The sequence below is a fragment of the Hippopotamus amphibius genome, chromosome 11 (genome assembly GCF_030028045.1).
Source record: "Hippopotamus amphibius kiboko isolate mHipAmp2 chromosome 11, mHipAmp2.hap2, whole genome shotgun sequence".
Classification (NCBI taxonomy): domain Eukaryota; kingdom Metazoa; phylum Chordata; class Mammalia; order Artiodactyla; family Hippopotamidae; genus Hippopotamus; species Hippopotamus amphibius.
Window position 1 is genome coordinate 107,038,449 of NC_080196.1, and position 16,121 is coordinate 107,054,569.

General features: G+C 37.6%; 2 protein-coding genes across 2 annotated transcripts in view; one reads left to right on the forward strand and one right to left on the reverse strand.

The window, feature by feature from the left end:
* The window catches only part of CCDC102B (coiled-coil domain containing 102B), a 251,247-nt gene that overhangs the window by 174,498 nt on the left and 60,628 nt on the right, over positions 1-16,121 (forward strand). The window lies entirely within an intron of this gene.
* On the reverse strand, positions 9,694-11,438 carry LOC130831520 (vasculin-like; the record flags this gene model as incomplete). Its single annotated transcript, XM_057699714.1, has 1 exon — positions 9,694-11,438. A coding segment is annotated over one exon (1,422 nt), but the record flags the coding sequence as incomplete, so codon positions are not given.

Sequence of the window (16,121 nt, forward strand, 5' to 3'; positions counted from 1 at the left end):
ATTGAATTGGTAATTAATGCCTGCTATTAAAAGAAAATGAGTCTAAAGAGACTCTTTCTTTTCCCGTGCACTGTACAATGCAGCCTGCATACAATCTAGAATCATAAACACATTTTGTTGTTTCCTTCACCAATCAGTAAGACATATTATAAATATATTCATTTATTCATACATTCATTTATTGAGCACCTTCAATATTCCAGGTACTATTTTACACACTTCAGATAATCGATGAACGATAGAGTTAAAAGAAAAAGACCAAAAAAAGCCCTGTCCTTATAACCCTGACAGTGTATCTGAGAGACAGACATTTTTTTGTAGAATGAGTCAATTTAAAAGTGACTAAGAGTCTAGTAACCTTTGATGTGCACTAAAACCACCAGTGAATTAGTCAATCAAAATGTTTTTTAAGCATGTCAATTGGTTTACCCTAATATTATGGTGCTAGCCTATTAGTAAGGATGGAGCACAAAAAACTCCAGATCTCTGCAGCAGATACAAGTTTATTTTTTGCTCATTTCTTAATCCAGTGAAGCCAGGAGGCTCTTCTTGGTATTTCTTCTCCATGTGGTGACTCAGGGATCTGTAATTGTCAGCTCTTAGCTTCGTCATCTTGTAGCCCTTCAGTTCCAGGTACGTAGGTAAGGACAGTATGGAGGTTCCCGTGGGATGTCTCCTTGCTGGAACTAGAAGAGATGTAAACCACTTCCTTCCACATTCCATCAGCCAGACTTTAGTCTCAGTGTCCCATTGCAAGGCAAGGCTTGACAAAACTACTTCTATTTTATTAATCTGATGTAAATACCAATTCATTTCCAATTTTGTATATTTTCAAGGTGCTCTTTTTTAAATTTTCTTTAGGCTAGCTCATAGTTTTTCTATAATATTCTGCTTGTTTTCCAATAGACCAATTCTTCATCAATTCATTTTTTTTGTTTTTGTGTCAATAAATTATGTTTATCCTTAATAATTTATTCTTCACTGTTCATCAGATAATGTTGGTATGCTTTATCCAACAGTTTGAATTAATTGCTTGTTATATACACAGATATATATATCTTTATATCTTTTTGTAGTTAAATTAAGATCATATCTCTTCTGTTAGTAACAACTTTGACTATCTCTCTAAAGTTTATATCGTATATTCATTATTTCCAAAATTTTACAATTAGAGCTCCAGTTTTCTATTGACCTGACAACTAGATTAATTTTCACATTTCCACATGACTCTAAATTGTTTCTACTCTACCTATATAGATGCATTAAATGTATTGACTACCTAGTAGGATAAAATAATCTTAAGTAAATGCACAAACAGGTATAAATTTTGACATGCAATAAAGACTATAAAAGAAATGAACAAGTATCTGAATGATAATTCAAAATAATACTGTGAATTGTGATTCACATTTGGGTAATCAAGAAAGCATCTCAGAGGAGATCATGTTTACACTGGGACCTGAATGATAATTAGGAGCCACGTGAGGGTAGAGTTGCAAAAGTTCTTTGCAGGAAAAGCATGTCGAAAACTTTGAGACAGGAAAGGATTTGATGAATTCAAAGAACTGTAGAAAGATAAATTCCTAAAGAAGATCCTGAGTTCTTTCATCAAGAATGTGTGGATGGAAAATCCTGCCTCTGCCTAAAACTAAAATTTATTTTGCCCTGCCTCTCACATGTGAGTTTAGCTGGGTTTAGAATTCTAGGTTACTCAGCAACTGAAGACATTATTTTACTTAATAAGGTTTCTTGTTGTTGCAGATTATAAGTTTACTATTAGTTCATTTCTTTATATGTTTTTATTTCCCACAATTTGTGCTTTAATAATCTCTTAGCCTTTGTTGTTTCTCAGTTTGTTTACATGTCTGACTTTTACTATATTTTTCTATATTTATCCTGCTCAATATTTTGTGCAAATTTTTTTGTCATTTTTTTTTTTCCTATAACATAGCATCGAGAGGTTGCCTTAGCAACAAAAAGGCAAAATTACACTTGGAGAAAACCACTTTTATCCTTGCTCCTTCCCTTCCTACTTCCTTCCCAGCAAGGAGGTTATATTTTGGAATTATAATGCACCAAGCTTAAGGACATAGACCACATATAAGTGAAAGATAAAAAGAGCCCAGTCCATGGTGGCGTTTGCTGAGATGCTCTATCTACCCTGGATTACTGACACTTCGCCTTTGATAACTAACTAACCTAACCAGTTTGTCTACCTATCCTGTTATGTTTAATTAATGTATCACAAAAGACTTACACATATTGTGTCATTTAAAGGTTATGATTCTGTGAAATTGCTGCTGTATGCATTTCACAGATGAGGAAACCAGGACTTAAGAAGAAGTTAAAAGTTAATGAAGCTTTTTTTTTTATATTTTCTAAAAAACTTGAATATTATTGGGAATATTGACATAACTGACTAAGAGATTAGTAGATGCTCAACACACTTTTTTTTTTGGTCAATTAGTTACCTATAATAGTGAATAAGCATGAATGGCATTGAATAAATACAAACTCCAATGTTTGCTTTTTCAGTCTTTTGGCCACACACACACACATATATATACACACACACACATATATACACATACAATATTAGTGCTATAATATAGTCACAGTGTTGTAGTTTTGGACTCTTTTCACATTACTTTCCCAGTGAAGTTTCCGTCAGCTATTTTCCATCCATGGTGTTTGTACTATGATATTTAATTCTATAGGATAGATCTCCCCAAGTGACAGCCATGGAACACTGGATGTTGGCATCTGTACTACCTAGGAAGCAGATTCTGAGACAGATATCAAAATGTAGGAACTTTATTAGGGAGTACACACCTATGGGAAAGAGACCAGTCAGTAAAGGGCAGAGAGAGAAGTAGGACTGGGGTGAAGTGATAACAATAGTACCTTTGAAGGTACCTCTGAAACTGGAATAGATCTTTGGAGCTGTCCCAAATTGGGGTGAGAAGAACTGTTCCTTCATCCTTCTAAAATAACCAGGCTGCCCCAGGCAGGGGGTGTGAACTTAGGAAGGAGGCTCTTTACAGCCAACCAAAGGGCTGTGATCAGACATTTCCAGCAACTGGTGGGATACATCCTGTCATCCTGAAGAAGGATCTGGAGGGCACAGGACAGCATCCCCTCTCAGCAGGTCTTCCCTGCTTATCATCCACCCTTCATATGTCGTTCCCTATCTTATTAACTCATTAGATTATTTCTTAGTACTTGTCACAAGTGCTAAGGGAAAATTTGCTTGTTTAATTGTCTTTTTAAAATTAATTTATTTATTGGCTACATTGGGTCTTTGTTGCTGCACACGGGCTTTCTCTAGTTGTGGCGAGCAGGGGCTACTCTTTATTGTGGTGCGTGGACTTCTCATTTTGCTGGCTTCTCTTGTGGCAGAGCATGGGCTCCAGGTGCATGGGCTTCAGTAGTTGTGGCACATGGGTTCAATAGTTGTGGCTCATGGGCTTAGTTGCTCTGTGGCATGTGGGATCTTCCTGGAGCAGAGATTGAACCCATGTCCCCTGCATTGGCAGGCGGATTCTTAACCACTGCGCCACCTAGGAAGTCCTGTTTAATTGTCTTTAATCTATTAACTACTGGATTCTAAAGTCTGTGGGGTTAAAGTTTGTGTCTGCCTTGTTTACTTCTATAGACAGAATGTAGAAGCTAGTCATTGGCACATGGCAAACCCTCAGTAAATGCTCCTTGAATGTATGACTGATAATGTGTCAAGCCTACAACGAGCACTAAAATCACTCTATACTTAACATATAAGATAGTAAATGAACCCTCTGAAGACGCCAATTAAGACCACAAAAATATTCTCATTTTGAAGCTATTATCTGACACCAAGTATCATAAATGTTTATGAGTAATGTTGAATTCTGTAGAAGTATACATTCCTTTGATTTCTGTATTTCTTGAGGTCAGAATTGAAGATATAAAAATACTGACATTTATCCTAATAAGCAGGGGACACAAGATATTTTTACAATGCACTTTATTTGGATCAGCTTGTGAGTTCTTTATTCAAGTAGATGGATTTGATTGTCATAACCATCCAGTGTGTCTGAGTCAACTATTGAGAGGAGAGAATGTGCCCTTGTTGAGAGCATTATTACTCACAGCTGGAGTCTAACAAGGCTCTCAACAGATCATGAGCAAGTTCTTTCCAATTTTATAAGTGCTTTTTTCTGTTAAATATAGTTGAATCATATATTATACTGTGAATTTCAGGTTCTCTACACATCAATATACTCTTGTTATGCATGTTTGAAATTACAGATGCCAAAATTTCCAACTTTCTATGGTTTTTTTTAAAAAAATTGAACAAACAGAAATAACATAATACTTTAAAATTTCCTATATGTCATTTTGTTTTTCCTTCAAACTGATGCATATAAACTTATTTGATTCATTTTTACCAGCTTTTCATTGTCACTTAAAATTATAAGAATATATATTTTAGTTCTGTCAGCTTGGCACAATCAAAATCAGTTAAGCTTCAATACTTCACGTATCCAGCTACCATATTACTTCTAGGTAGAAAGCAATATCCTTACTTACAGGAGCATAAACTAATGCATGATTTCATAAACCACAGACAGCATTTAAAACCTGCTATCAAATTCTTCACATCACAAGAAACAGAGTCAATCTATTTGAGGAACTAATGTTATTCTATCAAAAATATCTGTACACAAACACATTGTATATGCTTATTTTCTATATCAAGATCCAACATTATTATTCATATCGACTTATAAAAGGATTGTGAATTATATTTACTGTTCAGTTTTATAGCTTTGGATTTATAGAGGACTACATACTGACAGATACTCTCTAGTACTGTATATTTTTACATGTTTAATTTCTATTTAGATTTTTCTCTGCCAACATCAAAATAAAATATAAATATATCACATCACGGTTTTATGTATTTCTACCATTAAAAATATATTGGAATAAGCTTGCTCTAAAAAATCCATATGGATCTTTATTATCAACGTATTCTCTTTTTATGTGCAGATTATTAACTCTTTAAAGGAACATCCATTTGGATGCCTGTAAGCAAGCTACAGGGGAAATCGAGATTTCAGATAAAAGCACCAAACAAAACATATGCATGGGGTAATACGGTTTGTGATCCTAAGTGCCTTCATCCTTTACTGTAACTTGTATTCAAAGAAAGAACTGGAAGTGGGGGAGAATCTCATCACAAGAATAACAAAAAATGAGTCTCTAGTAGCAACAGTCACAGCTTTGAGAATTAGAGAAGAAATCCATCTCTCTCCAGAAAGTAAAATGGGGGTGGTGATGAATTAATGGATTAAAATGTCAAAGAACCTGTGAAGTCTTAGAAGATATGGTCTGATAACAAGATTAAAGCCAGCAGGGATATTGTTTTGAAACAATGAAAGGGACAGGAGTAATTTACAGCTAGTTTGGCCATCAGCGAGGCACATAGCCTCTCAGAGAATGAATAGGGAAAATAGAAAAAAGAGAGAGAAGGTATGTGAAGAAGGTACTTGGCTAATATCAATACTAATCTCTTTCACCCTAAACTGATTTTTAAAAATAATTAATGAAATTTTTTTTTCTCCTGTGGTGAAATCTAGTTTTCATCTTTTTAGAATAGAAAGTAAAATGTATCCTATGAACATAATTAAAATACATTTGGCTACAGATACAATTGGAAATATTTTCTCATAACAAAATATGGCCAGGCCAGGTCTGCGGACCTCAGTCGTAAGCAGGATTCTCCTGTTGGCCCAGACTGGTGTATTGATACCACCGGGCATATATCTTCCTTGTATATTTTTAAATGCTTAAAAATCCTAGATCACCTCCTCCCACCCAAGGAGACTTCTTATATTTCACTGCTCTGTTAGGTTCCATCTACCTTCCTAAAACATTTACTGGCAAGAGTAAAGCTTACTACAATTGGCATATACTAGTGGTCCTCAAATTTTATGTTGAATCATAAACATCTGGAGGGCTTGTTCACCCCAAGGTTGCTGGGCCTCAACTCCTGAGATTCTGATTCAGTAGATCTTGGAGTTCTCAGGGGATGCGATGCAGTAGGATTGGGGACCACTCATAGAGGACAGAAGTTGCCTAACACATGTCCACCTCCCAGGCTTGAGAACAAGGTGACCTTCCCCAAGCAAATGGCCACGCAGTAGAGCATGAATGCTAGGAGTCTGCCTGCAGGGATGACACATGCTTGGGGTGGAATTTGTATCCACAAACAGCAATGATTTTCCTCCCTTCCTGCCTCCCTTCCTTCTTGCCTCCTTTCCTTCCTCTCTTCTTTTCTCCTTCCCTCCTTCCTTCCCTCTCTCCTTTCCTTCCTTTCTTCCTTCCTATATGCACATCTCAGAGGTTGTTTTTGTTTAGTTAGCTCCATTTAAACCAATCTAAGTGAATTGTACAAGCCTTAAGTCAAAGCATTTAATATCTGAGAAATAATTTTACTAAATCGCAAAAGATTTTTAGGTAATTGCAACTAGGTGCATAATTCCTGAGGAAAAACCGTCATTTTACAAATTTGTTATAACACTTCCATTAAGCTCCGCATTACTTTGGTGGCAAATTCTTTGTTTGACAGATCAAGAAAATCTTTCATTAACTGCTCCATTGTCATTCCAAATAATAGCATTGTGTTCCCTGCTGCATGTCTCTCTGTGAAAGCATAAGGTATATAATTTGGCATTGGAAAACTGTATTCTGAAGAGAGGAAAGCAGAAATGTTTGCATTTTAAATGTAGTTTGTGATGTAATTTGACAAAACACTGCCATGAAGCTGTAAAATGCACTGTTACTATGAGACAAGGAAGGGACCATGAGACTGCCCCATCAACAGGGGTCTGGCTCCCTGTCCAGGTCTGTCTGTTCCCAGCTGCCCGTAGCATTGCTCAGGGTTAAATATCAACTGTGATTCTGGGGCCCAGGGTTTGCAGGACAGCAGCAAGATTCCAGGAATCTCTGTTATTTGATAGATTGTCCTGGAGGCATGGTAGGTGGCTGGTGGGCACTGGAGCCCTCGTCTGCCTTTTTCTCCGCCTGGCTTCCTGAGAGCAGTTTCTCTCCAGGTCCTGCCCTCTAGTCCACACCATCTACTCACATCTACAGGGCAGCTACCTGTTCTTTTTTTCTTTTTTTAATTTTAATTTTTATTTATTGGTTGTGTTGGGTCTTTGTTGCTGCACGCAGGCTTCCTCTAGTTGCAGAGAGGGGGACTACACTTAGTTGCGGTGCATGGGCTTCTTAGTGAGGTGGCTTCTCCTGTTGTGACGCACGGGCTCTAGGTGCCCAGGCTTCGGTAGTTGCGGCACGCAAGCTCAGTAGTTGTGGGACGTGGGCCCTAGGGCACAAGGGCTTCAGTAGTTGTGGCGCACTTGGGCTTAGTTGCTCCAGGGCATGTGGGATCTTCCCTGGCCAGGGATCAAACTCGTGTGCCCTGCATTGGCAGGCAGATTCTTAACCACTGCACCACCTGGGAAGCCAACATCTACCTGTTCTGATTGGAGTTCTGTGTTTCACAGAGATCAAGAGGCTGCCAGTAATTAGTGGTATCATACCAAACTTCACTTTACATCAGCTTTTTTTTTCCTGTAATATGTGCTTCACATTGTTTTGCATGTTGTTTTACTTAGTAGAATATTTGGAGATATTGTATCAATATACAAAAGGCTGCTGGGCTTCCCTGGTAGCACAGTGGTTAAGAATCCGCCTGCCAGTGCAGGGGACACAGGTTCGATCCTGGGGCCGGGAAGATCCCACATGCTGCGGAGCAACTAAGCCTGTGAGCCACAACTACTAAGCCTGCGCTCTAGAGCCCACAAGCTACAACTATAGAGCCCACATGCCACAACTACTGAAGCCCATGAGCCTAGAGCCCGTGCTCCACAACAAGAGAATCCACCGCAATGAGAAGTCTGCGCACCACAACAGAGTAGCCCGCGCTCTCCGCAACTACAGAAAGCCGGCACACAGCAACGAAGACTCAATGCAGCCAATAAAAATAAATAAATAAATTTATTTAAAAAAAAAAAACAAAAGGCTGCCGTAATATATTTAATGGCTAATGGCTTTTTATTTAATCAGCTCCATATGATGATACCATGATGATGATGTTAGTTTCCAGTCATTCACTATTAACAAGAAAATAATGCTGTGCTACATATCCACGTGCATCCAGCATGTCACACAACCGTATGTGTATCTGCAGAACACATTCCTGGAAGTAAAATGGCTGGGTTGGAGTTTTCGTGCATTTTTCATTGTAAAGAATTTTGCCGACATTTTTCCATGAATGAATCTCAGTTTCTTCACCTATTACCAATATATTATCTCATCACACATAATCTTGCCAGTCTGAAGACATGAGGAATAGCATCTTGATGTGTTTCTTTTCATTATACTTTTATTTTTGATCATTGTACATTTATATGAAGTTACAAGAAATAATACAGAGAGATCTATGTACTTTTCCCCAGTTTCCACCAGTGGTGTCATCTTTCAAAACTTTGGTAGGGTATCACAACCAGGATATTGACATCAATACAGTCAGAACACAGACCTTTTCATCAAGACCAGGATCCCTGATCTGCACACCCATCCTCCCTACCCTTGAACCCTGGCAGTGATTTTAATAATTTTGTTATGTCAATACGTTATAGAAATTGGAAAAGTTTTTCCCACGTTTTGGGTGAAGATGAATAGCTTTCAATGTTTAAGAGGCATTCTGTACTCTTTCCGGTGAACTCTGTCCTTCCATATTTTATATCAAGCCAATTTGTATAGACTTGATGAAACTTGGTATAGTAATAGACTTGTCCCTTGTTACATTTTCTGTGTAGGACAAACTATTTTATTTTCTATACACAAATTATATACTTATTTAATTAAATTTATTATTCTATGATCTCATGATCATACTTAGAAAATCTTTCCCTATTTGTTTTTTTTTTTTTTTTTGGGGGGGGGGGGTACACCAAGTTCAATCATCTGTTTTTATACACATATCCCCGTATTCCCTCCCTTCCTTGACTCCCCCACTCAAGTCCCCCCCACCCTCCCCACCCCAGTCCTCTAAGGTATCTTCCATCCTCGAGTTGGACTCCCTTTGTTATACAACGACTTCCCACTGACTATCTATTTTACAGTTGGTAGTATATATATGTCTGTGCTACTCTCTCGCTTCGTCTCAGCTTCCCCTTCATCCCCCGCCCCCTCCCATACCTCGAGTTCTCCAGTCCATTCTCTGTATCTGCATCCTTGTTCTTGTCACTGAGTTCATCAGTACCATTTTTAGATTCCGTATATGTGAGTTAGCATACAATATTTGTCCTTCTCTTTCTGACTTACTTCACTCTGTATGACAGATTGTAGTTCTATCCACCTCATTACATATAGCTCCATCTCATCCCTTTTTAGAGCTGAGTAATATTCCATTGTGTATATATGCCACATCTTCTTTATCCATTCATTTGTTGATGGGCATTTAGGTTGCTTCCATGTCCTGGCTATTGTAAATAGCGCTGCAATAAACATTATGGTACAAGTTTCTTTTGGGATTATGGTTTTCTTTGGGTATATGCCCAGGAGTGGGATTACTGGATCATATGGTAGTTCTATGTGTAGTTTTTTTTTTTTTTTTTTTTTTTTTTTTTTTTTGCAAAACATTACACAATTTTTTTATTATTAAATGAGAAAATCTCATTTGTTACATCGTCACATTGCTAGTCAGAGAAATGCTGCAGTGATGAAGAAAGTCAATGCTGGATCAACCAAAGTCCTCATTTCTACAACATTAATTTACAAAGAAATAATGTTCAACACAGCCCAACACAACATTCTTGGTTTTCTTCATATTGAAGTCCCCCAAAAAAATCATCTTCTAATGGGGTATTTTACTACATAAATTATAGTTCTTCATTTTTACAATTCACCCCAAACTGTATGAGAGATGTATCACACTAAAATTTCTAAAGCTGTTAGGAAATCCTTCACACGTCGTCGTCATCCGATGTGTCACTGCTACTTGTCTCTGTGTCATCATTCTCAATAGTGGGTTTGAAAGTGCTGTTTTTCCAGGGTCCAAACTTGAAGTCACAGATCAGGCCATTTTTCAAAATACCATTTTTTCTCAGACCATTCTTCTGTAACTGTTCACTAATAACTTGGAATTCTCTCATTTCATCCTCAGTTAAGGGAGCACATGTTTCATCATTCTCACTGTCTTCTTGCCAGCCCATCTCCTTTAACAATCTGTGTTCTGCCTCAAGTGAACTAGAAAGAACATCAGTTTGTGGGAAGGTTGAAGACCGAATGATCTGCTGGGAAATTACTGAGGCATTGCCATTCTCTTGTGGAATTTCATTTTCATCGAAGTTTCGGTTTATATCGCTTTCTTGGTGAGTACTATTGCTGTTATGCAAATTAAATGAGTCGTCATCCTTTTCTGAGCCCGCATGACTTTCATCTTCATGTTCCTCTTCTACTCTGTCCCTCTTCAACGCTTTCAAAAACTCACTCTTCTTATCAGTGCGCATACGTGTCAGTTTGGTTAGACGAGGCTGTTGGTTAAGTTTGTCAACAGGTGAAGAGGAATTTGAGCGATTACACTCTTTCACTGAAGTTGTTGATGGACTAAAATTCTTGGCAGTTGATTTAAAAGCATTGAAGTTTCCGACACCATATGTAGACTCATGAGGGAAAGAAGTCCCAACTTTATTTTCTTTAGTTTGGCTTTTCCATTGTGTAGGTTTCATGGGTGGAGCAGCAGGTTTAGGGACTAAGCCTTTATAAACACTTGGACCAGTCCCATTCTTAACTGGCTGTGACTGAAGATTTCCTACTACTGGGAATCCAGATAGCTGTAAGTCTTTTGTATTACCTTTCTTAATGAGCAGCATCCTTTGAGTTCTAGACTTAGGATTCGGGGGATATTCCCATACACCTGCAGCTAAAGATTTATTCTGATTTGGTTCTCTCTCATATTCAGGATTTAAAGATGGAAAATCCTTAGCCTCAAACTGTTTGCGTTCTCTCTTGTCTTCTTTCCTCCCTGTTTCACTGTCAGGTATGTTGTTTTCATGTAGTCCTTGGCTTTTTCCAGAATGGAAAATACTGCTACGAGAACGGGAACTTCCACCATGGTATCCCCCTCTATGATTTATGTTTTCAGTACCATTTCTTCCATGTGTACGCCATCCATTTTTTTCTTTCCTTCCAAAGTTACCTCCATTAGGACGTCCAATACCAGAATCAAAGCCATCTGAAGAGTTGTGTCGTCGACGATTCACATCATAACGATTTTCTGTCCATGAAAAGTTCTCAGAATGCTTTTCAAAATTCAATGACGACTTTGTTGATGATGGTGGGGTAGGAAAATTAAGCCAGGCTGGAGCAAAGTCATGCTGCGCCAATTAGGTCCAGTCTCTCCAACTCAGCGAAACAAGGCTTCAACACCTCATGGCAAGTCCAAATTCCAACAGAACTGCACAGGAAGGTGTTGGGTTTTTCTCTGCAATCTTTATGTTTTCCAGTTTGTTTTTTTTATTTTGTATCCTCTGAAATAATATCCAAGTTCTTTGAAGATACTTAACCTATGGCTATTTGACATAGAGTTAGTTCAGTCAGCTACCCATACTTCTGTTTTAAAGTTTTCATATGGCTATCTCCAGAATTAGCCAAGTTCCTTGGACTTAAGATTTTAAAGTCTTCTTTATTATTCCATGTACTTGTCACTGTTGTACTTATCCACTCCAGATGAAATATCCAATTTATGAGCCAAAAAGCAAAAACAAAAAGAAAATTTCACATCTGAAGAGCATTCCTAAACATCAGCATAAACAGAGACACAGCTATCTCAATACTACCATGCTGCTGGGAAGCTGCAACATCTTAAATTTCCACGTAAATGAAAGATAAAAGCAAAAAAACTCTGTATTCGTTCAATGTCTTCATTTAGAAAAGCTGTCCCATTGTGACACGAAAAGAGGTGAGGTCAAAAATTCCTAAAACTTTAAATAAAGGTCAAAATAAACTGCCATGAAACTTCAGCAATATTTAAACAGTAATTTGAAACTGCCGAGAAACTACTCAGTACACAAATCAAACATATCTTACAGTTTTGGCTGAAGAACACCAACAACAGGGTAGGGGTTGGGGAGAGAGGCAAAAATACCACCAGCTGAAATACTTTAACCAGTTATATAATCCGTTTGAACCAAAATACTGAAGAAATGCCTGGGTCTCTTTTTAAGTAGCTTGTAGAATTGTTCACTACTATCAATTCACTTCAGAGATGATTCTTGTCAATTTTAATAAACTTCTGGGGCAAAATCATCCAAAAACATTGTAATTCCAAAATGGCCACTTGAAATATCCCGGGCCTTTTGCACAAAACCTAGAAGATGATCTTCATATCTGCGTAATTCAATCACCCGGCTTCTAGGCGCAGCAATGAGATGTCAGGGTTCCCATTTCCTTCTGCCACACCAGAGGTGCCCCTCCTATGTGTAGTTTTTTAAGGAACCTCCAAATTGTTTTCCATAGTGGCTGTACCAACTTACATTCCCACCAACAGTGCAGGAGAGTTCCCTTTTCTCCACACCCTCTCCAACATTTGTTGTTTCCAGATTTTGTGATGATGGCCATTCTGATTGGTGTGAGGTGATCCCTCATTGTGGCTTTGACTTGCATTTCTCTGATGATGAGTGATGTTGAGCATCTTTTCATGTGTTTGTTGGCCATCTGTATGTCTTCTTTGGAGAAATGTCTATTTAGGTCTTCTGCCCATTTGTGGATTGGGTTATTTGCTTTTTTGGTATTAAGTTTCATGAGCTGCTTGTATATTTTGGAGGTTACTCCTTTGTCCGTTGTTTCATAGGCAATTATTTTTTCCCATTCTGAGGGTTGCCTTCTAGTCTTGTTTATGGTTTCTTTCGCTGTGCAAAAGCTTTTAAGTTTCATGAGGTCCCATTTGTTTATTCTTGATTTTATTTCCATGATTCTAGGAGGTGGGTCCAAAAGGATCTTGCTTTGATGGATGTCATAGAGTGTTCTGCTTATGTTTTCCTCTAGGAGTTTTATAGTGTCTGGCCTTACATGTAGGTCTTTAATCCATTTGGAGTTTATTTTTGTGTATGGTGTTAGGTAGTGTTCTAATTTCATTCTTTTACCTGTTGCTGTCCAGTTTTCCCAGCACCACTTATTGAAGAGGCTGTCTTTTTTCCATTGTATACTCGTGCCTCCTTTGTCAAAGATAAGGGGCCCATATGTGTTTGGGCTTACTTCTGAGTTCTCTATTCTATTCCATTGATCTTCCTTTCTATTTTTGTGCCAGTACCATACTGTCTTGATCACTATGGCCTTGTAGTATAGTTTGAAGTCAGGAAGCCTGGTTCCACCAACTTCATTTTTCCTTCTCAAGATTGTTTGGCTATTCGGGGTCTTTTGCATTTCCATACAAAACGTAAGATTTCTTGCTCTAGTTCTGTGAAAAATGCCATTGGTAATTTGAACGGGATTGCATTGAATCTGTAAATTGCTTTGGGTAGTACAGTCATTTTCACGATGTTGATTCTTCCAATCCAGGAACATGGTATGTCCCTCCATCTGTTTGTGTCGTCTTTGATTTCTTTCATCAATGTCTTAAAGTTTTCTGCATACAGATCTTTTGCCTCCTTAGTCAGGTTTATTCCTAGGTATTTTATTCTTTTTGTTGCAATGGTGAATGGGAGAGTTTCCTTAATTTCTCTTTCTGCTCTTCTGTTGTTAGTGTATAGGAATGCAAGAGATTTCTGCGCATTAATTTTGTATCCTGCTACTTTACTAAACTCATCAATTAGTGCTAGCAGTTTTCTGGTAGAGTCTTTAGGGTTTCCTATATATAATATCATGTCATCTGCAAAGAGTGACAATTTTACTTCTTCTTTTCCCATTTGGATTCCTTTGATTTCTTTTTCTTCTCTGATTGCTGTGGCTAAAACTTCCAAAACTATGTTGAATAATAACGGTGAGAGTGGACACCCTTGTCTTGTTCCTGTTCTTAGAGGGAATTCTTCCAGTTTTTCCCCATTGAGAACAATGTTGGCTTTTGGATTTTCATATATGGCTTTTATTATGTTGAGGTAATTTCCTTCTATGCCCATTTTCTGGAGAGCTTTTATCATAAATGGATGTTGAACTTTGTAAAAAGCTTTTTCTGCATCTATTGAGATGATCATATGGTTTTTATCCTTCAAGTTGTTGATATGATGTATCACGTTGATTGATTTGCGTATATTGAAGAATCCTTACATCCCAGGGATAAACCCCACTTGATCATGGTGTATGATTTTTTTAATGTGCTGTTGGAGTCTGTTAGCTAGTATTTTGTTGAGGATTTTTGCATCTATATTCATCAGTGATATTGGTCTGTAGTTTTCTTTTTTTGTGACATCTTTGCCTGGTTTTGGTATCAGGGTGATGGTAGCCTCGTAGAATGAGTTTGGGAGTGTTCCACCTTCTGCAATATTTTGGAAGAGTTTGAGAAGGATAGGTGTTAGCTCTTCTTGAAATGTTTGATAGAATTCGCCCATGAACCCATCTGGTCCTGGGCTTTTGTGTGTTGGGAGATTTTTAATCACTGCCTCAATTTCCGTACTTGTGATTGGTCTGTTCATGGTTTCTATTTCTTCCTGGTTCAGTCTTGGAAGATTGTATTTTTCTAAGAATGTATCCATTTCTTCCAGGTTATCCAATTGATTGGCATATAGTTGCTTGTAGTAGTCTCTCATGATCTTTTGTATTTCTGAGGTGTCCGTTGTGACTTCTCCTTTTTCATTTCTAATTCTGTTGATTTGCATCTTCTCCCTTTTTTTCTTGATGAGTCTGGCTAATGGTTTATCAATTTTGTTAATCTTCTCAAAGAACCAGCTTTTAGTTTTATTTATTTTTCTTATGGTTTCCTTCCTTTCTTTTTCATTTATTTCTGTTCTGATCTTTATGATTTCTTTCCTTCTGCTCCCTTTGGGGTTTCTTTGTTCTTCTTTCTCTAGTTGTTTTAGGTGTAAGGTTAGGTTGTTTATCATTTTCTTGTTTCTTAAGGTAGGACTGTATTGCTATAAACTTCCCTCTTAGAACTGCTTTTGCTGCGTCCCGTAGGTTTTGGGTTGTTGTGTTTTCGTTGTCATTTGTTTCTAGATATTTTTTGATTTCCTCTTTGATTTCTTTAGAGATTCCTTGGTTGTTTAAGAGTGAATTGTTTAGCCTCCATGTGTTTGTATTTTTTGCAGTTTTTTTCCTGTAATTGATATCTAGTCTCATGGCGTTGTGGTCTGAGAAGATGCTTGATATGATTTCAATTTTCTTGAATTTGCTGAGGTTTGATTTGTGACCCAAGGTGTGATCTATCCTGGAAAATGTTCCATGTGCACTTGAGAAGAAAGTGTAGTCTGTCGTTTTTGGATGGAATGTCCTATAAATACCAATTAAGTCGAGGTGGTCTAATGTGTCATTTAAAGCTTGTGTGTCTTTATTGATTTTCTGTTTGGATGATCTGTCCATTGATGTAAGTGGGGTGTTCAAGTCTCCCACTATTATTGTGTTATTGTTGATGTCCCCTTTTATAGCTGTTAGCATTTGCCTTATGTATTGAGGTGCTCCTATGTTGGGGGCATAGATATTTACCATTGTGATATGTTCTTCTTGAATGGATCCCTTGATCATTATGTAGTGTCCTTCCCTGTCTCTTGTAATAGTCTTTACTTTCAAGTCTAATTTGTCTGATATGAGTATTGCTACTCCAGCTTTCTTTTGACTTCCATTTGCATGGAATATCTTTTTCCATCCCTTTACTTTCAGTCTATATGTGTCCGTTGGTCTGAAGTGGGTTTCTTGTAGGCAGCATATAGAAGGGTCTTGTTTTTGTATCCATTCAGCCAGTCTGTGTCTTTTGGTTGGAGCATTTAATCCATTTACATTTAAAGTGATTATTGACATGTGTGTTCCAATTACCATTTTCTTAATTGTTTTGGGTTTGTATTTGTAGGTGTTTTCCTTTTCTTGTGTTTCCTACTTAGAGAAGTTCCTTTAGCACTTGTTGTAAGGCTGGTTTGGTGGTG